Source organism: Marmota monax, unplaced genomic scaffold, assembly GCF_021218885.2.
Source record: "Marmota monax isolate L192 unplaced genomic scaffold, Marmota_monax_Labrador192_F-V1.1 WCK01_AAM20220418_F8-fsc00202, whole genome shotgun sequence".
NCBI lineage: Eukaryota > Metazoa > Chordata > Mammalia > Rodentia > Sciuridae > Marmota > Marmota monax.
The window spans coordinates 2,634,207-2,661,941 of NW_026695005.1; the positions used below are offsets into that span (position 1 = coordinate 2,634,207).

The 27,735-nt window shown below is 32.7% G+C and overlaps 1 protein-coding gene across 2 annotated transcripts; it reads left to right on the top strand.

Annotated features, from left to right (window-relative positions):
• The first annotated feature begins 218 nt into the window (after positions 1-218).
• On the top strand, positions 219-27,511 carry Rgs18 (regulator of G protein signaling 18). Of its 2 annotated transcripts, XM_046427564.2 has the most exons (6): positions 219-637; positions 1,084-1,185; positions 2,230-2,291; positions 21,388-21,554; positions 23,384-23,668; positions 25,883-27,511. In XM_046427564.2, the coding sequence occupies exons 1-5, from the start codon at positions 516-518 to the stop codon at positions 23,639-23,641; spliced, it is 711 nt and encodes a 236-aa protein (XP_046283520.1). In that variant the 5' UTR covers positions 219-515; the 3' UTR covers positions 23,642-23,668; positions 25,883-27,511. The 2 variants fall into 2 exon arrangements, with proteins under 2 accessions (XP_046283520.1, XP_046283521.1); XM_046427565.2 differs by lacking the exon at positions 1,084-1,185 and having other exon boundaries at positions 221-637.
• The last annotated feature ends 224 nt before the right edge of the window (positions 27,512-27,735 follow it).

Genomic DNA, 27,735 nt, shown 5'->3' on the forward strand with positions numbered 1-27,735 from the left:
AAATGTAATTTAATTAACTCAATATAATAAAAATAAATAAAATTACATTTTTAAGATGAGGGGAAATATCTTCAAATGTTTCCTACACTTTCCACAATACTTTTAATATATATTAAAGAACCCTTTACAAAGTTCCTGTGGGAAATGACAGCTCCATTTGTGTCTATTAAAGCATCATTCTGGTTGCACAAACTCAAAAGAGAAGTTACTCTGTGGTAATACCGTCTTTATCTTGGAGTCCAGCGTCATTTTGCAAATGTGTGGTATCATTTCCCTCAACAGCTCAAGACAGAATTATACTTCAGTTCCTCAGTTCTACATTTTTACAGAGGTAGAAACACAGCTCTGAACTTTTTTTTTCTTTTGTCTGTTTTCCTTTTCTTTCTTTTTTGGAAGCCCTGCTGAAAGAGTTGAGACAGTTTTGTATTCTACCATGCATAACTACAGACTAGCACTCACCAGTGAACTACAGAAGGATGGTAAGATACTAGACATCTCTTCATTTTAGAGGGAACATGGAAACATCATTTGTCTTGTTTTCTCAATTAAATATGTGTGAAACAAAAGAAAAAGCTTTTTTCAAGTTAATACATGGTGGTCTAGGAAAAGAAGAAGCAAGCAAAGAGGCCAAAACCAGGTAAAATTATTTTCAATGTTATACTTTTAAAATCCTGATTAATGAATATGTGTTAGCATTTGTTTTTTAAATATCTGGTTGAAAATGGATTGATTGTACTGTCACAAATAAAGAAAAATATTTTCTTACTTGGATTAAACAACTGTTAAACCTAAAGGGTTTTCAATTTAAAAGATGTAGTAATATTAGCCACACAAGAAGAACTAGAATAATCTGTATTGAAATATAATTTCAAATGTGTGTCTGTCATGCAGGTAAAAGAGGAACATATTTAGTATCTGCTATCCTAATTCTCCAGAAATATAGTAATTAAATAGGATTTCTGAGAGTATGTATGGGGAGGAAGCACTGTGAGTGGGTATTTACTAATTCCAGATTTGTTGGTAGTCAGAAGAAGATTTTTGCCTGTCATCTAAATTGTCCTGAAGCTACTGCCTTTTTTACAGAGCCAAGGAAAAAAGAAATAGGCTAAGTCTTCTTGTACAGAAACTTGACTCACATGAAGAGACCCACTCCAGTAGATTTGGGGCCTTGTCCAAAGAATTGAGGTGAATAACTTTCATTACTGGGTGGAGGGGATTTTGTTTATTCCATAATTAAAGCTTTAAGAAAGGAAATTAGGGATTTCTATTTTATTGGAAATTACATGGTAGTATAAGGAAAAATAGAGAAGTTGTTTCAAGAAATTTGAAATCTCTCTAAAATTAAGCCACTTTTATAACTTAAATTAAATAATTACATTTTATAATTTATATGCCTGTCAGTTTTAAAGAACATATTTTACTTTTTATAAACTGATGACATATCATTAATATGTTTTCACAATGTAGTATTATCATAGAAAAGAGCTATTTTCTTTTTCAGCAGTTTAAAAAATGTTCTTCATATAACAGCAAGCAGTATATACATAGGGATGTTTTATAATTTTTTGTGTTTAATTTAAATAAAGTAGAATAGCCTTTTAACTAGTTTAATACAAATTTTTCCAAACTTGAATATGACAATCAAGATGCAAAAAAATATTCTACTATCTATATTTTCAACATCTCTAAAATATTTTTTTGTATTAAAGATGGCTTTTATTTCTTGTTCCTCTGAAAGTTCATTAGTCAAACTTCCTGTCTCTGTTAAGAAAAAGGTTTTGTAGCATATTGTGGTTAAAGCTTCAAGGAAATTGCAGTTTAAAAAAAAAGAGTTTGAAAGATATTCTTAGTTTAAGTTCATCTATTTATGAATTTAAAAATAAAAAAGATAGTTGACCTCATTTCTGTGTGTGTGTGCGTGTGTGTGCGCATAAACTTTTCAACTTAATGAAAAATAATTTTTCCTTAAAAAAATGAAACAATTCACACATCCATGAGAAAATCTGTAATGTCATTTTACCCCACTGCTCGATAGGCAAATTCCAGAAGAGAATTGACGAATGTTTTTGAAGTGTCTGATGTAAATGGAACTTTCATTATATAAAAATCAAAGGGAAACCCTGTGAAAATATAACTGAAAAGAGCAGTAATATAAGCATATGTTCAAACAGATTCGTAAACAGACTTTGTGCACACTGCATTATAAAACATTTTGTTTCTCTCGAACAGAGTCTCCCCTGAAGAAGCAGTGAAATGGGGTGAATCATTTGACAAACTGCTATCCCATAGAGGTTAGTGATATCTTCACCAAACACTTTATTCCTTAATGGAAAATTAAATAGAGGATGCATGTAATTATACAAAACAAGCTGTCATAAAAAATTGATATAATTGGTAATTTACAGTAATCTAATTTTCAGATCAGCAAAAGTAACTAAATAACCGAATAGTCAGCTAATAGAAAGCTTTTTTGAATTTTTCTCATTTTATTAAGAATTGCTTATTAAAATTTTAATTATTTCTTTTTATTGTCAGCAATTTCAAATTTTTTAATTTTCTGATTTTTGGAGGAGATCTTCAGTTTCATTTAATATATGATTAACAAACTCTCTATGTTATTTTCATCGTTAAATGAATCAAAAACTTAGAGAAGTTCTTTTGACAGATGTTTAGGGAACTAATGAAAATAGCTCTGAAAAACGATTCTGTATATTCTTTTCTCCGCATGTCATATTAATCATCTATTTTTAAAGCAGAATTTTGTACAAAAGTTGAGAATCAGGTCTGTATTGAAGACAGAGCTCTGTGTATTAGGTGGAGGATGAGGACAAGACTGAGTTGCTGTCTAACTCTCCAACAACACAGTAAAGCCAGGGCTAGAGGGCAGCCTGCCTGATTGATACTCTACAATCAGTTTACATTAGGTAGCAGACAAACAAACTTGTCATTTATTCAGTCCATGATTTCTTTCAAATAGCAAAACTGAAAATATGTATTGAGTAGGCAATGGGAAGCCACAGGGTTTATTATTCTCAGTACTAAACTGGTCATCTGAACCTGCAACCCTTCATCATTACCAAATATCTACACTTCCTCAAACCCACAGGATTTGTTTGCACCTCACATTTTTCCTGTTCCTTATTTTATTCTGTATCTGAAACATGGTCACTTCCCAGCTCTTTCTCAGCCCATCCCAAGGTGCTGCTAGCCAGCTTCTCTGACTAGTACTTAGAGTAATGCCCTGTGGTTTTCATATTCTGTGTTTGCTGGAAAAATTGATTCCTGTTGCCAGGGAAGCTGGGAGTACTTGTATGTAAGTCAACCAGTTAATGAAACACCTACTTTGTTCTCATTTTCTGTATTTATCTCCTTAACTGTCCAACTCTTCATTAGCTGCTGGTGATCTGTTCATTTTCCCCTGTGTTTACTAACATCAGAATTCTATTTCTGCACACTATTCCTGAAAACTTTCCCTCTTCTGATGAATCAGATACCTGCCTCTGACTTGTAATATTTGCTCAGAGAAAGAAAATATAGGTGGAGAAATCAAGGCTTGAATTTTGGTGAAGATGTAGCCACTGAGAATAGAGAACAGTAGTAAGAAAGGAAGTTTGTGCTGATAAAAATATAACATGGTACTCCTTCCTCCTTATTTCACTTTAAACTAGTATCAATTCCTGTTTTGGGGAAGAGTAACTTAAGCAGCTTTCTTCGATTACTTACTTTTACTCATAACTTATAATTGCTTAGCTATTAAAATTCTTGACAATTATATGGCAAACCTATTCCATTTTCACTGTCTTTTCTTTTTACCATTTTAAATTGATACATAATAAGTCTACATGTTTATGTAGTACAGTGTGTTATTTTGATACATGTATACAATATTATGATCAAATTAGGGTCATTAGCATAAGCAGAATATCAACCATTAATCATTGCTTTGTGTTGGAAACCTACATATTTCTTTCTTCTAGTTATTACTAACATCTCTTTATCTTACTCTTTCCAGTCTCTTGTAACCACTCTTCTATTCTCTACATCTATAAAGTAAATTTATGTAGCTTTTATATTATGTAGTACTTGCCTTTGTACCTGACTTATTTAACATAATGTCATCTAGTTCCATCCATATTGCTGCACATAAAATGATTCCATTCTATTTCATGGAAGCATAATATTCCACCTTGTCCATGAGTCAGTTTTTTTATCCATTCATCCCTTGACAGAAACCTACACCGATTCCATATCTTGGATATTAAGAATGGTGCCATCCTCTCTATCTTGCTAACTCTGTTGCTATCAGATCCAATCTATTCCTCATAGCAATCTGTATCAAACTTTCCTTTATAATTCATGCTTCCAAAAACCTGTTTTGTTTTATTTTCATCTTCTTTTCTAGTCAAACACTGAGAGAAAGGGAAAAAAGATAAAAAAGTGAAATTATTTTTCTTTATCCTTTTTTTTCTAATTTGACTATTTATTAAAAGGCACACTTTTTTTTTGTATCAGTGGACCCCAAATGCAGTATGTAACCTGGAAAATATTAAGTGCTCATATAATAAAACTGAACTTGTTTGTAAGAAAATGCTATTTCAGAGTTCCTTTGAGATTTGAGTTTGTGGTCTCTTCTGCAACATGAATGATTATATAATCTTATTTAAGCTCCCTAATCACTCTTTCAGCTTCCTCAACTATAAATAGAGATAATGTTTTTAGTTTCAATAGAAATGGATTTCTGTCAGGATTAAATGAGATGATGAATAGGAAACCAATAAATGTTAGACACTACATAAATGTCAATGATCCCTGCTATAATGAAAAATAATAATTATCAACACATTTCAAAAGCTTGTTCTATTTCCAGTATATTCTCACCTAGATAGTCACAAGTTAGAGGGTTAAAATTTCAATTGAAAGTAGTATATAAACTGGATTTATTATTTTAACTTCTTATATAACAACTCTAGCATGTTCTAATTATCCAAAGTGAAGAAAGATTCAGCAAGGTTATTAGTCTTATAAAAAAATCCTCACCTGGAATTCTGTAATTATTCTTTATAAGAAGTCAAAATCAAATGGACAAAATTAAACCTGACACTGACATTCTCTTTCTCTTTTCTCTTCTGATAAAAATATTAAAGAGTTGTAACTATCACCAACTTAAACCAAAATGAGAAAATGTGAATAAAAACAGTACTGAAAAATTTAGACATTAATACCATCTGTTATAATCAAAGTGCTAAATAATTATATGGAATTCACAAAATATTGTTATTAGTATTATTTTACTGAATCAATATTTCTCATTGGAATGCTAATTGTAATATTAAATTATAAGTCTTAAAATAATCACCCTAATCTTCATAGCAATGGTTAAATTTAGTTCATTTCTACTTACTTCATAGAAAGAAATATATATGCATATTTTTTTAAAAAAGAGAGAGGTTCTATATTCATATACATGTACAGACACATTTCAATACTTTGGCCTATTAAATTTTATATTCTATCCCTTCAGTTAATATGGGTACATTTCTCAAAATCTATATGTTGTATCTACAGGAAACAGAACTTGTATTAAACTTAGTCAAACAGGAAACTAAGTTATACCTAAAACAAAATACAATGGAAATTTGAATTTTTAGTTGCACAAAAGCAGTTGAAATTAAAATCTTATAGACTGGTTATCAGCAGCTTTAGGAACAGGACCACAGAATAGATGCCTCTTAGCCTAGGATTTAGGGGATTCACTAGCTGGACAGAGAGAAAGAGACCATCCAAGCAGAGAGCTAATACAGGCAGGAGGCATTAAACAGTATAATTTATTTGGGGAATTAAAAACAAAGTAGTTCTTTATTGAGAAACATAATTTGAAAAAGGAAGAGTAACTTAGGGTGACAGACAGGACCCATGAGACCAAAACAGAAAAATCACTGATTTTTGTTATATTTCACAGAAATTTAGGTATTATCTATAGAGGTATTTTGATAATTCTACTATTCTCTTCAAATGTCATTCACACAGTTTATCTATTCTTAATTTAAACACACACACACACACACACACACACACAGAGAAAACCCAAGGAAATCTGAATGCAATATGAACTTCAGCTAATGTTAATATATCAAAATTGATTCATTAATTATAACTCATGCACCATCATTAATTGTAACTCAATGTAAGATGTTAATAATGGGGAAATTGTAGGGTATATGGCAATCCTGTATTATCTTTATAATTTTCTATAAGTCTAAATCTATACTAATTTTTTTTTTACTTTAAAAAATGGACTCAAAAGACAGGGTATATAATTCAGAGATAGAGCACTTTCCTGGAATGTGCTGGCCCCTGGGTCCAATTCCAGCACCACAAAAACAAAAAAACAAACAAATAAAAAAAACAAAATAAAATATGAACTGAAATATGTTGTATAATAAGTTTTAACACAATGAAGTCCATGAGTAACTTCTCCTCATTCATTTCCTCATAGCTATTAGGATAAGTTCTTTCCACATCCTTACTTATTGGTAAATTTGTATGAAAATGCAAAATGAATCATAAAAATCTATAATTTAAAACTATATGTATAAATATATAGTATTTTCTAAATTTTATTTAATGATGAAGTACTAATGTATTAAAAACTAGTGTCAGATCAGATTTTATCTGCCATTCCTAATCATTAATTTCAAAATCGGTCTTCATTGGCTTTCTTATTGATTGACTTCATAAAAGTAAAAATTATCACGTGAACATATGAAAGAAATTAATGAAAGTAAAATACTATATAAGTATATTGTACACATACATGTGTGTTTATTTGTAGAAGCATATTTCTAGGGATCTATGTAAAACATCTTTGAAAGCACATAATACTGCTGAATAAAATACAACTTTAAGAGTAATTGGCAAAATGATTTTTAAAATTCTGTAGCATTTTCAATTTATCTTGTAGGCTTTAGAAAACCATTAAGTGGAATTAAATCAATGTATTCAAGAATTCAACAGGCAGAAGGAAAGGTCATTCCTAAGTAGAAAAGGAAGAGTGAGAAGGGTATGAAAAATAAGAGATTTTTATGTATTCTGGAAAAGCAAGAAGATCATTTATACTAAAGCAGAGAATAGTGAACAATAACATTGGAAAATCAAGTTGGAGTCAAACTTCAGGAGACTGTGTTAGAAAATGAAATTTGATAGATAGAAAGATAGACTACTATGAACTTCCTACAAAGTTCTAACAAACATAAAAGCTATCCTCAGGTAAGGACCTTTTTGAAAGAAAAATAGATGAACTTGCTGACTTTTTTTTTTAACATGCATATATTGTAGGGTGAAAAGATGAAGGTACAAGAGAAAAAGAAACAAGATAAGCCCCACATCTCTGGGTTTTATCTCCATATTAGTAGGAAGATAATGCTTCCTATCGTAAATGACAAACAGAATTGTAGGAGAAGACATACGTGAAAACAACAGGTTATAGTTTGGATTTTAGTTGATTTGAAGCCCTATAAGAAGTTTTGCAGGGTTTGGTAGGTGCATGCCTAGAATATAGAAGTGTAACTGATATATAGATATAGATTTCTAGCCATCTCCCATGGTGGTGATTGAGGAGTAGAAAGAGGGTGTTGTTTCCTAAAAGAGGAATCTCTGTCAGTAAGAAATCTTTACATTAGTATAGAACTCCTTATGCACCTGTTTTTTCCCAGTCATTGTAAATAATGGTGTTCAACGTTTTTATTAATGACTATTTATTTGGACTTTTGGCACTTTGAATTGTGGACCCACTAAGTACATTCCTGAGGACAATTCATAATATGTAAATATAGTAATAGAATATTTAAGTCTTATACTCCCTTGATTTAAAAATAAAAACTGATTATACTGCAAAAAAAAAAAAAAAAAAAAACTTATTATTGCTTTGAGTAAGGCCTGTAAGGAAATGCATGCCTCACTTTTGAGGAAGGAAATGGGTACTTCTCTTCATAGTTTCTACTTTACGTCTTTTCAGGTTACTCTTCCCAATTTTTGGTTCACAATTTTCTTTAAGATAAGGGATTCCAGTGTTCTACAAAGTTAAATTTCTCACTCAAACTGACCCACAGCAAACAGTTTCTTCATCTACCTAAAGAATAAAAATTAATAAAATCCAGTCTAAATGGCAAATGGGTCATACAAATAAAACATCATTACAACATAAGCCACACATTCTATGGCAGTTCGGAGCTATGAAGCCAAAGGTTAAAGGAGAAACAACACAACCTCATACTTAGGATATTATACTGCTCTTGGATTTTCAACTTCAGAGTTTCATGACTTTTTGTTTCAGTTGGTTTCTTGGCATCATAAAAATATTCCAACAGATGCCAGAGTTTCAAATTAGAAGCATGCAATTACAAGCATTTCATATTTGTAGAACACATTGAGCCAGCTTCTTCCAGTGTGAATTCTAATCCCAGGTTCTATCAAGCCCTCTTGGCAGCTGCATTCCCCACTGCTGCATTCTGAAGGACTGTTTAGTAAGTTACTGCCTCTGTGTCAGAAGTGGTTCCATTGTGACCTGACTTAACGCAGTAAGAGAAACAGGAAGTAACTAATGTGCTAGAATAATTGTGTACAAGGTTGCATATTCTCTTTTAAAAAGTAATTTGCTTAACATTTTAAATACATGAACTCCTTTCTCATTCATCATTCACTCATTTCTTGAATGAGGATTTATTCCTCTCTATTATATTCATATTATGCCAACAAAATCCATTCATGTTGGTTAATGCATCAAGAGCTTTCATAGCATGCACAGCACTTTTCTTGATTTGAGCACTTTGACTTCCTTTTGAACTGTATGAAGTCTGTATGAAGCGCAAAACTAACCATGGTAACAAAGGGCTTTTGCATAATATTCCAGAGAGGAACAGCTGGTATAGAGTCAACACTCCAGCTTTGTGAACTAGTGAAGGACTATATTTAAAATAATGCTTATGTTGTTTTCTGGAAGACTTCTATTTGAATTCCACGCAAGGTGATTTTATTCTTCTGTTCCAAATAGAATAAGTCACCCTTGCAAATGCCTGTCCTCAGTCCTTAGTACATACAGATGTGCTCATCTTGCCCCTTTCTTTTCATATTCCTCAACAGTAGAGGCTTTGTTGTTTGTATGGTGCTTTAGAGGTCAAGGCCTTACCATTTTTAGCAAGATAAACTTGAGTTCAATCCTCTCTGCTATCTTTCAGTAGCTGTAATATTTAAAACACTTAAGTCTCTGAACACTTGCAAAAATGAGTATAGTAGTGCTTCTTCATATGGTTGATGTGAAAAGTTAATAGAATTGTGCCATTAAAAGTCACACAGCAATGTACGAAGAACTCAGCAAATGATGAGTTTCTTGGCATCATAATTTTAATTAATATAATGCTATTCATTATTCACAGTCCTCAGGTTCACATTAGGTGATTCATAAATAATTTTGTAAAATTATTCATAAATAAAAACATAAAGGAAGTTTTTTTTAATAAGTAAGTCACAATTTCAGTTGTTCGGCATAAGGACAATTCCTTTTAGATATCATTACAAACCATTTTATTATAATTTAAATCTTTTAATAGAAAAAATAATGGTTGTATTCTTCTGAAATTATGACCATTCTTTATTGACTCACTTTATAAATAATATTTAAAACTGTTCTATCTATGCTTATACATGACATATGGATAAATTAATTGAAATCTTAAAAGTTTATCCTATACTGAGATCAGTGCAACTGTGTTCATAAACCAAAGAAGATATTTAGTTTCCCTTTTTCCAAACTAGAGCGGACCTGAAAGAGATCTAGTTGCAGTTAGATGTTACACTATAACCCCCTAGTGACATGCTTTTTAATATCAGCAGAGGGCACATTTCCATATGAATACTTTGTGGGTTTTTTTAATTAGTGTTATCTGAAAATGTTCTCATAATCTCTTGTGGTCTTGTCTCCAAGTGTTTCCTAATATTGAGTCAAGAAATTCTCTATAGGAAACTAGTTTATAGCAACTGCCAAGCAAAGCATGCCAGGATACTGACCCTGTAATAAGAGCTAAGACATTTCAGAATTCTACTGGAAAATAAAAAGAAACAGTTCTGAAATTAGTTATTAGATACAAATTGAGAAAATATGATTTTTTTTAGAATACAATCCAATAAAACATGGATATCAATTTGGGGGAAAAAGAATACTCATTTTAGAAATTTAAAAGAGGAAGGAAATACAGGGCTGAGCAGCTATTTTACATCCCGATAAATATTCATCAAGGGAAAATTCTTCAGAAGAATTTTTTTTTTTTTAAGTTGTAGCCAGAGACTGGAGCTAACTACCTGAAATTGGTTCAAGTCAGTTGGTGTACAGAGTGTTGTTTTTGCTTTTACAGACCTAACTGTGCCCCACATTTCAAATTCTACTTCAATTTCAGCTGAGAGGTTGAAAAGCATGTTTGGCCTTAGTTTCCTTTGTTTCCTTCCAGGATCATTATGGAAAAGACAAAGATGAAAAAGTAAAACCAGAGGTTAGACAATCAAACAACCACAACAAAACAAAAACAAAAATAAAAACTTTTTTCTTTTGTTACATAAATAGAAAAGGAAGGAATCATCAAGCTGCTGTTAATCAATAGCTGAATGAGGCTCATTCAGCCTATTTAAGACATCAGCCTAATGCGCCAATTTCACCAGAAGTCTTGAGAAGACATTGGAATTTGGTATTCAAAAATTAAAGGAGCATATTCTTGGACAATAGTAATGATAAGAATTTTTTTTTTTTTTTTAAGTTCAGGCACTGAGATGCAGGTGGTGAAAGGAATTATGGGAGGAAAATCAAAGGAGTACACACTAAAGAACAACAATCCCTATGGATACTTAAGTGCTAATAAGCCAAGAAACAACCAGCACATCTGATTTCCTGTTGTTCTCTTTGGCAGCTATTTTGGCCTAAAAATGCTAAAACCAGAGACAGATCATTTACTTTACTGTGAAACATGTATTTTTCAGTATTTGGAGAAAATCTGCTATGTATCACAATGCTTTGTTGTCCGTTGTTATTTCCCTATTTATTGTGAGAAAAGCACACTGCTCAGGGTGAGAAATAAGTCTTGAAAATAATATACCCACTGAGCTCCAAGAAATAAGCAGAGCACTCTTGCTTCTCAGTGGTCAGGGTTTGCCAACTCTCTCCGCAACCCCTTAGCGCCAAGAGCACCATAGAATGGCTGTGCTTGAGTAGAAATTATCTTACCTGCATCTAACCACTATAGATGCAGAAAATGCCTTCTCAAATTCTTGCTGAGCCTGATCTGTCCTTTATAATCTTTTCACTAACATCCAACTACTAACATCTGATAATTAGGGTCAATTTACTGAGTAAAAGAAATAGCAAAACCTCCCTTGTCCCAGTGAAAACTCCAATGGAAAAGATAGTATGGTAGCCGTAGGCCACTCTCTTGCAGTAGTGGGCAGTCATCCCATACTCTAACGCTTAGGGATGTGTGAGGTACCATAGCTCTTTCTGACTGCTGTTGTCTTGCACATTAATTCCCAGAACTTTAATTATTCAAAAAGATCATTTATAGGGTGTGGGGGTATAGCTCAGTGGTAGAGCACTTGCCTAGCATGTGCTAGGCCCTGGGTTCAAACCTTAGCACCATACACACACAAAATTAAATTAAATTAAATATCACTTATAACATTAAAAATGAAAAGAAAACCAATTATTTTATGACAAGGAGGACAAATTCTATGTATAAGAGTAATCAAAAGTAATATTTAAAACATAATTTGACAATTGCCTTCGTTTTCTGTTGCTGCTATAACAACTCACCACAACGTCAGTAATAAAGTCAAAATTTATTATCTTACATTTTCTGTAGCACAGAAGTCCAGTATGGGTAATGTCAGAATAAAATCAGGATGTCAACAGGTTTCCATCCTCTCTGGAGGGCCTAAGGGACAATCTGTTTTGTGCTTGTTTGGGTCACTGGCAGAATCAAGTTCTTTACAGTTTTAGACCAAGATCTCCATTCTCTTGCAACTGTGAATTTAGGGCCAACCCCACCTTCTAGATTTTACCACATGCTTTAGTTCGTGACCATCTTCTTGTATCTCAAAAGTCAGCAATAGCCAGCTAGCTCCTTCTCATGTGGTATCTCTCTGACCCACTCTTCTGACTTCCTCTTCTTTTAAGAACTCGTGATTAGATTGAATCTCCCTGAATAATCTCCTCATTTCAAGGTCTTTAACCACAGTCACATCTGCAAAGTACCTTAAACAGGATAAGGTAATGTTTTTACAGATGATGGGTTTTAGGGCAATTTTTCTGTCTTCCTTAAGGAATACTCTCTTCCTAAGTAAGACATACTTCTATAATTTTTTGTTTTGTTTTGTTTTAGAAATGAGATCTAAAGCAACTGAAGCTCAGTCCCCTCCCCTATCTATGTGCATATAGGATATATTGCAGGGACCTGTTGAAATTAAATGAAGTGATACACACAGATAGCACTTAGCTCTGAGAATCTTTACCCCTGTTAAAAATGCAAAACCACTTAGTTATTGCTATCTTGCTACCAACAGAGATTCCTTCTTCTTACTTAATCTGTATGGACCTTTTTATGTTAAATAATCACAGATCATGAAGAACGCTTCTTGAGACCAGCAAGTGTAAAAAACAGAAGTGACAATGAATAGTGCAGGCACAAAAAGCTAGAACTTCATTTTACAATTTTTTCAGCCATAATTCCAGAATGTTTGTTTCCTCTTTTATAAATTGTTGGATTTATTTTTAAAATATTTTTCAGAAACTTTGCATCTATCATCAGGAGAAATATTGTTATGTAATTTTCTTTCTTTTTCTTTTCTCTTAATTTTTTGTTTGGGGTGAAATAGGTATAATGCATTTGTCAGGTTTAGGTCTAAGAGTTATGCTGCCCCCATAAAATGAGATGAAAGTATCAATCTTTCTGTTTTCCATATGATATGTAAAATTAGAAATTTTTTCAGTAGTTTTATAAAATTCACTTAATCGGGGTCCAAAGTTTTTTTCAGGGGAAGATATTTGATTATAAAATCTACTTAATAATTTAGTTAAAACTATCGGATTTTCCACGTTTTCAGTGTCATTTTGGGTAGGTTTTATCATTTTTTAGATATTTTCTTCTGTCATATAAATTACATGTATTAGCATAAAGTCATTCATGATACCACTTGCTATCTTTGTAATACCTGTAAGAACCATGATTTCTTCCTAGTATAATATGGACTTTCCAAGGTTCTTATTGTTTCCAAAGAAACACTTTGGGCATCGTTCATTTTCTTTCTATGCTATAGACATTAGTTCTTGTTTTTAATATTGTTTTTTTTATTTCTGCTCAATGTGGGATCCATTTGCTGTTTTTCAAGCTTCTTAAAGTAGAAACTTGGATCTTGATTTTGATACCCAGTTTCTTTTACTGGTACATGATTTTACTCTAATTACTGATTAAGTTGCATCTGACAAACTTTTATGTTGTACTTCCACTCTAATTCAATTGTAAATATTTTCTAATTTCCCTCAGGACTTCTTAATCTGTGAATTATTTATAAGTATGTTGTTTGATTACCAAGTATTGAGGGACTATTTTTGCTATATTGCTAGTGTCAATTTTTAATTCAAACCTCCTAATAGGAAAAAGTCTTAAAGACATCAAACTTTTGAAATTCAACGTATTTAAACTCATTTTACATTCTAGAATACAGAGTATCTTAGATAATCTTCTGTGCACTTGAAAAGATGTGTTTGTTAGAGTGTTTTATAATTGTCATTTGTCAATTAATAGTTTTAAGTTTTATATGTTGTAATTCATATTCTGTAGATGTGTTCTATCAATGAATTAGGGTGCAGAACTAAAATCTACACCTGTAATTGTATTTTTTCTATTTATTTAATAACTATCAGTTTTCTTTATATATTTTGAAGCTCTGAATTGAGTTCCTATTTAGCATTTTTCTATGCTAGTAGTGATTGACCATTTTATAATTATGAAATGGGAATAGTATCTATTTAACAGTTACCTTCTAAGACCATATAAGATTTTTTATTCAGATTTTGTATTCTTATGCTTAATCTCTGAATTGTGTATTATTTTAATCCATTTTCTTCAGCTTCCTGATTTATATTTAATGTTTCTTGTAGCCAATATATAGTCTGGTTTTAGTTTTCAACTTAGTCTTTTAATCTCTGACTTGTAATTGACATGAGTCCACTTAAATGTAATGTCATCATTGATGTAGATGGGGGTTGCATTAACATCTTACTATTTATTTTGGCCTAGTTTTATAGCTATTTATCATCAAGGGGAAAGTCTTGTTTTTGTTACCCTGTAATGGCCCTCCTGTATAGTTTAATAGTAATATTTTCTTCTATTTAAGATAACACTCTATAGATTAAACATCAAAGAATTTATCAGCCTTTAAAACTGCTGTTCTCTAGTACCTAGAACAGTGCTGAAATACAGCATGCAATAATTTGGTTTTCAATAAATGAATGAGTGGTTCAGTGGAGAGATCAAGATGAAAACTTATTTATAAGCTAGTTGACCTAAGTGAAGAACATATTATAGCAGTAGAGACATGCTTGAATAACCCACAGTGATACCCAGGGGGAAGTTGTGTACCTCAACAAAACTTTGCCAGCCTGTCTAAAACCACATGGACTGACATCAAACTTTGCAGGCTCCCAAACTTGATGGTGTCATCTTGATAGTATGACTAAAAGGACCCGACTCTTAGTAGAAAGTTTACACTGGCAAAACTCATGAACTGGATTCCAACTTAGTAATATAGATTCAGAAATAAAGCTGTCACTAATAGCCATTTCTCTATATATACCCAAAGAAGAAGCCAAATCATAAGAAAAATCTTGCTTGTTAAGCATAAAATTAGAATATTAATTAAATGTTTAGCAACATCAGATAAAGATAAGGGTTGACTTCTTTAATGAACTGGTATATTGTTTAATTACATATATGTTTCCATACTTAAAATAGAACAAGATTCTTTAGTTTCACATTTCTTTTTGCTTTCTTACAATAAATGGATCTCATTGTCAAGTTTTTTAATAAATATTATAGTTCTAAACATTTTTATTTAAAATGTAAAATATCCTGAAACTGTTTTTTAACTAGTTGTATTTTAAATGATATGTTATCAATTCAATTATATTTTACATCTTTTATGAAACAATTATTGAGTGATTGATTTCTTCATGTGGGGACTAGAGATTTTGTGGAAAATAAAACTGTGGTCTTCATCTCATGAATTTCACAATGTAGCAGAGGAAACAATAGGCAATACAGTATGATATTTTAAGTGTTATCTAGCATACTAGGAAGTCATAATTAAAGGACACCCAACTTATTCTTGAGGGTTTGGAGAAATTTTTCCAAACAAGATAAACTCTGATTTAAACCTGAAAGGACAGTGTGGACTAGATTGACAAAGATAGAGTGATGAAGTTGGAGTAGGAAGTGACAAAGAGTTCATAGCAGGGGCTAAAGTCAAGAGATGCAGGAACATGGCATCCACATCAAACTGAGTCTTTCTCTGTGACTGGAGCTTTGAGTGTAGGGAAAAAAGTATAAAAGATGAAGGGCACTACTAAAAAATTTTAACCAGTGATGAATCATCATGGAATTTGTATAATGGAAAGAGATGATTGACTAGACTCTGAATAATAAGCTGGGAGGGTCGGGGGAGTTATCAATCAGGAGGTTCTTATAATAATCAATATGAGAGATAATTCTGGTCAGCATGAAGTAGTTACAGATATCATACAAATAAAAAGACTGATAGAGGACATAAGAGAGGGAAATTAACAAAATTTGATTATGAATGGGTTTGAGATGAGAAAAAAAATTGTTAGCCTTGATGATGAGTGCCAGGGTTCTATCTGGTTTAAATTCTTGAGTGGATGGTGTCATTGAATGGGAAAGATATGGAGAAAAAGTTCTGAGTGAAGATGATGAATTCAGCTATTGCATGACTATTTTTGTGTGAAATTTAGTGGAGATGCTTACCACATATTAGTACATATCACTTGTAGTTCAGGAAAGAGATTGGAAGTAAGTTCTGAGAACTGTCAGTATGTTGATTATATTTGAGTGTTAAAGTGATTTCCCAGAAAAATGAATTTAAGGAAACGATGAAGAAGGATAAACTGAGAAGGATTCAGACAAATAACAGACAGAGGTGTAAGACAAAACTCAGGAGTGTAGCCATAGAAGAGAATTTCAGACTAATCTCCACCACAGATGCTGTTGCAGAGAGAAGAAATAACATATGGACTGGAAAAAATGTTTAATGAATATAATATTGAGGAAATTTGGCAAAAAATAATTTAAGTAGAGTGTTGAAGAAGAACCACATTTCAGTGTGTTGGGAAGTAAATGAGGCCGAGAAGATTAAGAGACCAAGCACAGAAAACTAATAGAAGACTTTATATTTATAAGGAGGAAAGATGTTTCAGTAGCTAGAGGAATTTTGAGATGAAGAGATTTTTCTTTTGATGATTTCTTGTAATGAGAAGTCTTTTAAAGATATCAAATCTGGAACAAGACAGGGATGCCCTCTCTCTCCACTTCTGTTCAACATAGTTCTCGAAACACTGGCCAGAGCAATTAGACAGACGAAAGAAATTAAAGGCATAAAAATAGGAAAAGAAGAACTTAAATTATCACTATTTGCAGATGACATGATTCTATACCTAGCAGACCCAAAAGACTCTACAAAGAAACTATTAGAGCTAATAAATGAATTCAGCAAAGTGGCAGGATATAAAATCAACATGCATAAATCAAAGGCATTCCTGTATATCAGCAACAAATCCTCTGAAATGGAAATGAGGACAACCACTCCATTCACAATATCTTCAAAAAAAAATAAAATACTTGGGAATCAACCTAACAAAAGAGGTGAAAGACTTATACAATGAAAACTACAGAACCCTAAAGAGAGAAATAGAAGAAGATCTTAGAAGATGGAAAAATATACCCTGTTCATGGATAGGCAGAACTAACATCATCAAAATGGCAATATTACCAAAAGTTCTCTATAGGTTTAATGCAATCCCAATCAAAATCCCAACGGCATTTCTTGTAGAAATAGAGAAAGCAATCATGAAATTCATATGGAAAAACAAAAGACCCAGAATAGCAAAAACAATGCTAAGCAGGAAGTGTGAATCAGGCGGTATAGCGATACCAGACTTCAAACTATACTACAGAGCAATAGTAACAAAAACAGCATGGTACTGGTACCAAAACAGGCGGGTGGACCAATGGTACAGAATAGAGGACACAGAAACCAATCCACAAAACTACAACTACCTTATATTTGATAAAGGGGCTAAAAGCATGCAATGGAGGAAGGCTAGCATCTTCAACAAATGGTGCTGGGAAAACTGGAAATCCATATGCAACAAAATGAAACTGAATCCCTTTCTCTCGCCATGCACAAAAGTGAATTCAAAATGGATCAAGGAGCTTGATATCAAATCAGAGACACGCCGTCTGATAGAAGAAAAAGTTGGCTACGATCTACATACTGTGGGGTCGGGCTCCAAATTCCTCAATAGGACACCCATAGCACAAAAGTTAATAACTAGAATCAACAAATGGGACTTACTCAAACTAAAAAGTTTTTTCTCAGCAAAAGATACAATAAGAGAGGTAAATAGAGAGCCTACATCCTGGGAACAAATCTTTACTCCTCACACTTCAGATAGAGCCCTAATATCCAGAGTATACAAAGAACTCCAAAAATTAGACAATAAGAGAACAAACAACCCAATCAACAAATGGGCCAAGGACCTGAACAGACACTTCTCAGAGGAGGACATACAATCAATCAACAAGTACATGAAAAAATGCTCACCATCTCTCGCAGTCAGAGAAATGCAAATCAAAACCACCCTAAGATACCATCTCACTCCAGTTAGATTGGCAGCCATTATGAAGTCAAACAACAACAAGTGCTGGCGAGGATGTGGGGAAAAGGGTACACTTGTACATTGCTGGTGGGACTGCAAATTGGTGCAGCCAATTTGGAAAGCAGTATGGAGATTTCTTGGAAAGCTGGGAATGGAGCCACCATTTGACCCAGCTATTCCCCTTCTCGGTCTATTCCCTAAAGACCTAAAAAGAGCATGCTACAGGGACACTGCTACATCGATGTTCATAGCAGCACAATTCACAATAGCTAGACTGTGGAACCAACCTAGATGCCCTTCAATGGATGAATGGATAAAAAAAATGTGGCATTTATACACAATGGAGTATTACTCTGCATTAAAAAATGACAAAATCATAGAATTTACAGGGAAATGGATGGCATTAGAGCAGATTATGCTAAGTGAAGCTAGCCAATCCCTAAAAAACAAATGCCAAATGTCTTCTTTGATATAAGGAGAGTAACTAAGAACAGAGTAGGGTCGAAGAGCATGAGAAGAAGATTAACATTAAACAGGGATGAGAGGTGGGAGGGAAAGGGAGAGAGAAGGGGAAATGCATGGAAATGGAAGGAGACCCTCAGAGTTATACAAAAGTACATACAAGAGGAAGTGAGGGGAAGGGGAAAAATAATATAAGGGGGACAAACGAATGTCAGTAGAGGGAGCAGAGAGAGAAGAGGGGAGGGGAGGGGAGGGGAGGGGAGGGGGGATAGTAGAGGATAGGAAAGGCAGCAGAATACAACAGACACTAGTATGGCAATATGTAAATCAATGGATGTGTAACTGATGTGATTCTGCAATCTGTATATGGGGTAAAAATGGGAGCTCATAACCCACTTGAATCAAATTGTGAAATATGATATATCAAGAACTATGTAATGTTTTGAACAGCCAACAATAAAAAATTAAAAAAAAAAAAAAGATATCAAATTTTAACTCAAAGAAACTATTTTCCAAAGTTGTTTGTGATACCTCTTTTAGCCTGCAGGTGTCGACAACGTGTTTAAAGTATAGTAGTGAGTAAAGAAAAAAATGCCCAAAGACAGGTGGATGGCAAAGAGACAGGGAAGATAGAAGAGTAGAGAAAAGGAGATGCCTGTATTCAATGGGATATGTAGCAAAATTAAACATATACAGATAATTGCACAGAGAAGTGAACCATGTGAACTTGGACATATGGAGCTCTAGAATCATGTAAAGAGGAGTATTTCAAGAAGAAGTGGTCAAAGTAGAGGAGTAGAGTGTGGAGATGAGGGGCAGAGATGGAGGGAGGAAAAGGAAAGTACTGGGGAATGAAATCGACCAAATTGTGCTACATGCATTTATGAACACATCGCAATGAATCCCAGGGTTGTGTATAATTATCATGCACCAACAGAAAATTAATTTTTAAAAAAGGGGGTCAGTACAACAACAAGTTAGAAGTCCAAGTAGAATTCATGACCTTTTCCTGTGTAAAAACTTACCTGTGGTAGTAGGAACAGAAATAGGCCACAATTAGAGAGTCACACTACTGAGAATAAGTCTGAAGATTGCTAAAAATGACTTAAACCCAACTCAGATATGATTTCCTCTGAGGAAGTTTAATTGGAAGTCCACAAAAACACATATTTTCCCTCCATCAATGTTTCTACAATGTTTCCACCATATAATCAACCAACTCCACTTTCTTGGGACTTATCCAAGAGAAATGATGACTTATGTTTACACTTGAAAACCTGTACATAAATTTATGTAGCAGTTTTGTATATGAAAACAACAGCAGCAGGAGCAACAACAAACTCCAAATAACACAGATGTCCTTTATAACTGCTTGAAAATTTTTTGAGAGGATCTGCCTTTATTGAATTGGTTTCCCCATACATTCTATTGGAAAGTTCGAGATTTAGTTGAAACAAAAGTGATTATTAATATAAATAGTCTATACAGATTTTCCTGGGGTTAAAAAGGAGCTGGGGGTGGGAGAGACAGTAATATGATTTAAAAAGAGCAACATGAAATATCCTTGATTTTATCAATTAATGTCATTTTCCTGGTTGTGATTTTTATTATATTTTTGCAAGTTCTTAATGGTGGAAGCTGGACAAAAGGTACATGATTCTCTATTATTCCCTATAAGTACATGTAAATCTATTACTTTCTTAAAATGAAAAAAAAAACTTTTTCAAATGCCTATAGGTCAAAAAAAATAGAATTTTAAAAATAGTTAAACGAACACTGGTTTGAAGTCAAACTCTCTTATGGCTGAATCCAAAGTCTGCCACTTTTTTATTTTAAATCTATGTAACATAATTTTATCTGACTGAGCTTTAAATAATTGATCACCAAGAATGTTATCACCATCCTCACCACCACCATTGAAATCCTTATCAAGTCCTTACTATGTACCAGTCTGTATACTAAGGCCTTGGCATATTTTACCACAATTAACCCTCTCAACAGCCCTATCAGGAAGATATTATTGTTGTTGTCTTAATTGTAAATATTGATAAACTAAAGTACAAGAAAAAGTAATTCATTCAGGGCCACATGGTTAATTTCTAAATATGAACTTGAGTTCATAGCAGTCTTCCACAAGACTTGAAACCTCCCCCTAACATTTATGGGACTCAGGTAAAAAGGAAAAAAAAAAAACAACAAAGCCTCATACTAGGTCTAAATGCTTAAGAGTTAGAGATTGAGCCAAAAACTGCTTAAATATACATTTTATCCTTTTACTTAGACAAAGATACTTTGTAAATCATTTGAAGGGTTATATTTGAATTTAAAGTCTTGAGCCCTTTCACAGTTGTAAAGATTAAGCATGGTGAACTCTGTTTCCATCCAGGGTAATTTAGTTCCCCACTGTAAAGAGGCCTCCCTGCACTTTTGAGTAGATGCTTCCACCTGCAATTTTGACTCAACAATGTGTCAGTGTGTTTTTGTGGATGGTCTTGGGAATAGGGGGTCATGCAAATCCTGGAAACCTAGCAAACTGTACAGAGAATTCTAAGGTCCTGAGTACCAGAAACACAGTCTAGAGCCATGTAAGATGGGCTCCAAGTGAAAGGCTTCTTGGTCTCACACTCTGGGAGAGGCACAAATAAAAACAGACATAAATTGAGTGCACAATAGAGGTCCCCCTAACTCTTAGGTCTAAGGACTTAGATCTAAGTATGATACTAGCCTTATTTCAACAGGAATTGAAGCTTTCACTTTTGCAGTTAAATTATAGAAGATCCCTTGTAAATTGCACCAGATGTGTGCTGCTGTGTAGCATTACAGGGAAGGTGTAGTATTTCTATTAGTGTTTGTACTTCTGTTTTAATGTCAAGTAGCACATATTCCCCACATTGACATTTTGTAGTCATAATATATATATTTATATGTATTTTTGGTAGATGGACTGGACGCTTTCACCAGATTTCTTAAGACTGAATTCAGTGAAGAAAATATCGAATTTTGGATAGCCTGTGAAGATTTCAAGAAAAACAAGGAACCTCAACAAATTACACTTAAAGCAAAAGCAATATATGAGAAATTTATACAGAGTGATGCTCCCCAAGAGGTACAGTATAGTAAAGATGACTGGAAAACTTTACAGCTGCTTGAAAATTTTTTGAGAGAATCTGCCTTAATCAAATTGGTTTCCCCATACATTTTATTGGAAAGTTCAAAATTTTTGTTGAAGCAAAAGTAGTTATTAATATAAATAGTCTATAAAGATTCCTGTATGTAAATAGAACACATTGTTAAGATATTATCATGGAAGAGAGGGTAAAGTGAAGTCCCTCCTCAGTTATTTTCATGTAGACTAAGAATGAATACAATTAACTGCAACTTGGTGATTTCTTCAGGCATTCAGGTTAATCACTTTAACACAAGCAGCCCCTCATAGAAACTAAAGATTTCTAACAGTGACAAAACAAGAAAATCAGAGAAGTGTTTATAACATGTACCATTTTAATGTTATCTATCTATATAAAGTTTTGTTTGCCCCAAAGAATTATAACTCTGTTTCAAAATAAGCTAAAAGAAAATATCCCAATAGATGATGTAAAACACATTTGACAATGGATCAAATGGAAAACAAAACAAAACATGGTTTTCTTTGACTGCAAACTCAATAGGTAACTGTGATACAATTGCTAAAATGGCTATGAGATTAGCAAATATTATCATATTAATTAGAGTTTATATTTATAAATTTCTCTACAATTTCTATTGTATTCAATAAATGGTGATTCTTTATTTAGATGGTGGAATTGGTGGTCTGTTGCTGTTAAAGTTTTGTTTGTAAATTAATACTGTCTTAATTAATCAACTTTCTAGAAGTTGCTGTGACAAACAGCTAAGAGAAATCAACTGAAAGGAAAAAAAAATCTATTTTGAATTATCACTTCAGAGGTTTCTGCCTGTGGTTGCTTGGCCCTGTTGGGTCTGTGGCAAGGCAGAACATCATGGTGGAGATGCATGGCAGAGGACACTGCTCAACTATGGCAGCCAGGAAGCAAAAAGAGAAAGAAAAGGGGCCAGGGTTCCTATATCTATTTCAAGGGCACACCCACTAATCTAACTTTCTCCAACTAGGCCTCATATTTTAGAGGTTCCAGCACTTCCCAATGACACCATACGCTGTCAACCAAGCCTTTATTATATGGGCTTTTGGGAACCATATAAGATCCAAATCATAACATTACCCATGGAGTAGCATTTTCTATGTGGATGTTACACCATTAGAAATGATGGTTATTTTCCTTGTTTTAGTATTTTTCAATCTTTTTTGTGTTTCAATATATTATTCTGTCTTCCCTGAGGCCAAATTTATACATATCTCAAAGCAGTGAGGAGGGTAGCTAACGGTATCTTGTTACACAGGAGGAAAAAACACTGGTTTCCTACTTGAAAACTCACCACCACCAGACCAGGTATATCAATGGTACTATAATAAAAGGTCTTAAAGGATTTTTGTCTTTAAGAAACGTCTATACTTCAGCATATGTTTGTTTGTAGGAAATGTCATAATGTAACGAAATAATCAATGGGATCAACAGAAGTCTCATTAAAATCCTAGATATTTCCCAACCTCCCTGTTTTCCATCACTCAATTTTGTCTATGTAGTTTAGTTCCCCACTTTAAAAAGTCAGCGAGTTCAACCAACACTGTGTATGCTACATCCATTGCAATATTGCATTTTTCTAAATTAGAAAGTGAGAAGGGTGAGGAGCATAGACAGAAGAGCCAAATGGAATTCCAGGCCAGAATAAATCACCCTATGCCCCCTGAGGAAAACCATGCATGCGTCCAATCTTGCTAGGCCTGCTCTAACTTTGCATCAATCTAGGTGTTTGCTTAAGTAAAGTGACTGTAATTGCACTTTTTTCCTGCTTGTCCAGGTTAACCTTGATTTTCACACCAAAGAAGTCATTACTAAGAGCATCACCCAACCTACCCTCCACAGTTTTGATGCTGCACAAAGCAGAGTATATCAACTCATGGAACAAGACAGCTACACGCGTTTTCTGAAATCTGACATCTATTTAGAATTGATAGAAGGAAGACCTCGGAGACCAACAAATCTTAGGAGACGATCACGCTCATTTACCTATAATGAATTCCAGGATGTGAAATCAGATGTTGCCATTTGGCTATAAGGAAAATTGATTGATCTCATTTTGATGGTAAACTTGTATCTTAGCTTCTAAGATATAATATGTTTACATTAAGAAATTATTCTATCTTTTAAAATGTACCACATGAAAGAATTTTAAAAATATAAATCAAAGCTTTTATATTTAAAAATGTATGATGTATCTTTCAATATATTCTGTAAAACTTTCCATTTTATATCACTCCATTCATAACCAGAAAATTCTTCTTTTTAGTTAAAAGGGAACAAAGACATAGGAGCAATGTTTTACAAGACTGTGAAGTTAAGTAAAGGCTAAGGTTTAGCAAAATTATTAAGAGTTTCACCAAATATCTAGTTTATATTTTTTTTTCAAGATGCTTACAACATAGTACTTACATATCCAAATATTTGGAGAGCATTTTTCCATAATAATGAATATTCTCTTTCTCTTAGTAATAGAGTGAAATAATCTAGTCCTTGTATTGTGAGAGGACGGGAAGCTCAAGAAAAACCATAGATTACTTCTAGTATTAAGCCCGCAATAGGGACTTCTGCGAAGACATGTTGATATGTAGAGAACTTCTAGGTTAAATATAAGCTAGATTGGTAAGTGAGAATGAGATCCAGAGTTGGGTTCATTCCTAAGTGGGCCTAGACTCTCCCAGTTAGATGGTATATTTTTTTTTTCTGGTCACAGAAAGATATTCAGATTATGGAGAAAAAATGGATGAAGAAATTAAAAATTAATCATATGATGCATATGACCAGATTGGGACTGAGAAGACTATATCCTTGCCTGATAAATGAACTTACTATTGAAACAGGAGGCAATCAATGGTTTGAATGATGAGCAGAGGACAATTTTCTCAGGAGTAAATAGGTTTCAGGTTCAGACTTTTGGAATTGGGTTGAAATAAGAAATTAGAAGAGGCGAAGAAGCAATGAGTTTAAGACTCAGGCATCTGTCACCCTCTCTCATCTTCAAAGCATGTTCTCCCTTTAATAACATTCTTATTATAATTTTCATTTAACACTATATTATTCAAATAATATTATCTAATAAGTATACATATATTACAGAAATATTTAATTTTAAATGTGTATTACATGGTCCATAAATGTCTGTATTTAAAGATATACATTTGGCTTTGGCAAATGTTATCATTTTAATTGAAGTGTAAAATATAAAAACTTTTGGCTATCCAAAATAATAAACATTTTCAATTTCTTCATACAGTTTATTTTTTATTTAGCCAGTAAAAGTTCTAGCTAATTGTTGATTATCTTTCCTGTTATCAAATAAGAAATAACCACATCTTTTTATTTTAAGATGATATTAATATGGAAAATATTGAGATATTGTGTCACTAATTTTAACTCTAATGTTAACTCAATTCTTTATATTGTTGTCAATATAAAAACAAAAATCATACATTGCAAGCATCATCTAGGAAAATAATTTAAAATTTTCTTTGGCTGATTTGTATTTTCATTTTTTGTGGCAGTCTCTTTTCATGAAATTTGATTGTTTCATGTACTGAATTAAGATTTCATACAAGCTTTCTGATTTTATCATGAAAATCATGGGCTGATTTTAATAGCTTTGTCCTGGAATCATGAACATTTGTTATTAGCTTTTCCATTTGTAATCTATTTCAAAATTGTCCAATTTCTTGATTGAATTATGAAATATTCAATGAGATGCTTTAAAAATGTACCAAGATTTCTTGACACAGTTAATGCCTGACTTCAAAGAGCTTTGATCTCTGAAGGGAATAACATGAACAAATACAGAAAAAAAAGAGTCAATAATGGAACTAGTAAAAAAAAGCCAAGTAAAAACAGACAGATAGCACTGAGCTCTGGCTGAAAGAACAGTGAAGATGTATAAACTGAGACTCTAGAAGCTCAAGGCTAAACTTCTTAACTGGATAGTCTGATCCTCAGAAATTCATATAACTGCACAGACCCTTGCTTTCTACAATCTTTTATAGAAGAACTCAAATTTTCTTATTTCTTGTGCTCTGTATGGTCCCCACATTCACTGATTTTAAGTATTGTAATGAATATTCTCCAAAGAACCTTCCGATTGGTGCACAAGCAGAAAAAAGAGTAAAAAACTATGACCGATGAAGGAAAACTGCAGAATAAAAATTGAAATGGGTGCTACTCTAAGAATAAGGAACACTTTTATAGAAAACTCACAAATACATAAAAGGAAAAATAACTTGATTTTTTTCTTTTTCTTTTTTTCTTTTTGCAGTCAAATCAATATAACACAGTGTCTTTAAAGACATTAGAAGACAGAGGTGGATTGAATTAGATCATTCTACTACCTTGCTTGTGGATTTCAAGTTTTGCCTACCAGATTACCAAGTGTTGTACATAATAGAAGCTCAATAAGTGACTTTCACATTAAATACTACAAAACTACAAAATGAAGCATTATGAGGGTGGTAGTGCATTGCCCGGCCAGAGTAAAGGCTTTAACATGAGGCAAAAGACATACACAAGAGACTCACTAAATTTAATTCTAGCTCTGCTTACTTATCAAATATATGTTTGGAAAGTAACTTAAATATTCTACACTTCAAAATTTATTTTTAATATTAGAATAAAACTTTTACAATGTTCTTATGATGATTAAATTTTGAAATATTTGTAAAGTGCCAAGTATAGATTAATTGACTTCAGTGTGTGGATGAGATTATGGAAATCATTTCCTGTATTTAAGTATCACATTTTAATTATAATTTTTGCCTTGGTTACACATCAAACAAATGTTCTTTGAGAATAATAAGATTTCCTTGAACAAAGTATGCGGATAACTATTACTTTTATAAAAACTTTTATAATTTTGCAGTGCATAGAAAAGTAAATCATGATATTTTAACTAAATTAAAAACTACAAAAACATTTTAAAAGTTTAAATATTTTTCTAAATTCACAAAGAAAAATCTGAACTATTTAATTTTTACAAAGCAGTCCTTCCTTAGGAGAAAAAAGAACAAATCATATTGAAGATATATATCTCCAAAATGCTCACACTTAGCTATGCTGCTAACTAAGTTTAAACACATCAATTTTATTTTCATTGTGCTATATTAACTGGTCTTATATTTAGTGTCCTGACTTTGTAATTATTATCTATCTTAAGAAAAAATATATAACCACACAAATTTATTCCACAATATATGTATTCAACTATGTTAACTGAACCATAAAAATAAAAGGTAATATGTTAAAATAAATTTTCTGCAACATATTTAATGAATGGACAAATATTTAATGAACAAATTTTATTTGGTACTGATCATCACTGGATGCTCAGAAGTGAATCTAACAGGAGTGATAGAGAAAAAGGAAGAGAGAAAGAAACTTTTCTTTTTCCAGAAAGACTAGAGTTTTTGATAGTTTGAACTCCAGAATACACAGCCATATGAAAGCCATGCTTTGAACCAATCATCCTTCATCTTTACCTCAGAGAGCAAATCCACCTATGACTGATCACGTGGACCATCACTCACCTTTCCTTGCATATGCACATGTATCAATCAATGCATTTTACCTAAATTTTGTTTTTTGTTTGGTTTGATTTGGTTTGGTTCATTTCATTTTATTGGTTGTGCCTTATAAAACTCATAATTTTTTAGAAAAAAACTTAAAATGTTTATTAAAAGCAGCATTAGTAGTAAAACATTGCATGTGAAAAATATAAAACTCTTTACAAGCTCTGATTTTAAAGGATAAAATCATTTCACAGTAAACACACATGCTTATATGGTGTTTTACTTACTAATTAAATTTTCTGCAGCAGAAATGAAATTTTAAAAGGAAATATTTTAAATATCAGAAACTTAGAATAAAAACCTACTAATTTTTTGATAGTCCACTTATAGCTTCATCTCTGATTTCTTAAATGTAACAAATAAGCAATAATTGTGGGGGAAAATAAAGACTGAATCACTGTTAAATTCTGACCTATCAAAAAATGTCACAATTCTGCTTTTAGACTCTTTATATTTAACTAGAGCAAGGAAGTAGATGGAAAATTTGTCATCAACCTGTGAAATCCAACAATTATTTTCTCAACACCAAACTGTTGTTGCATGTGAA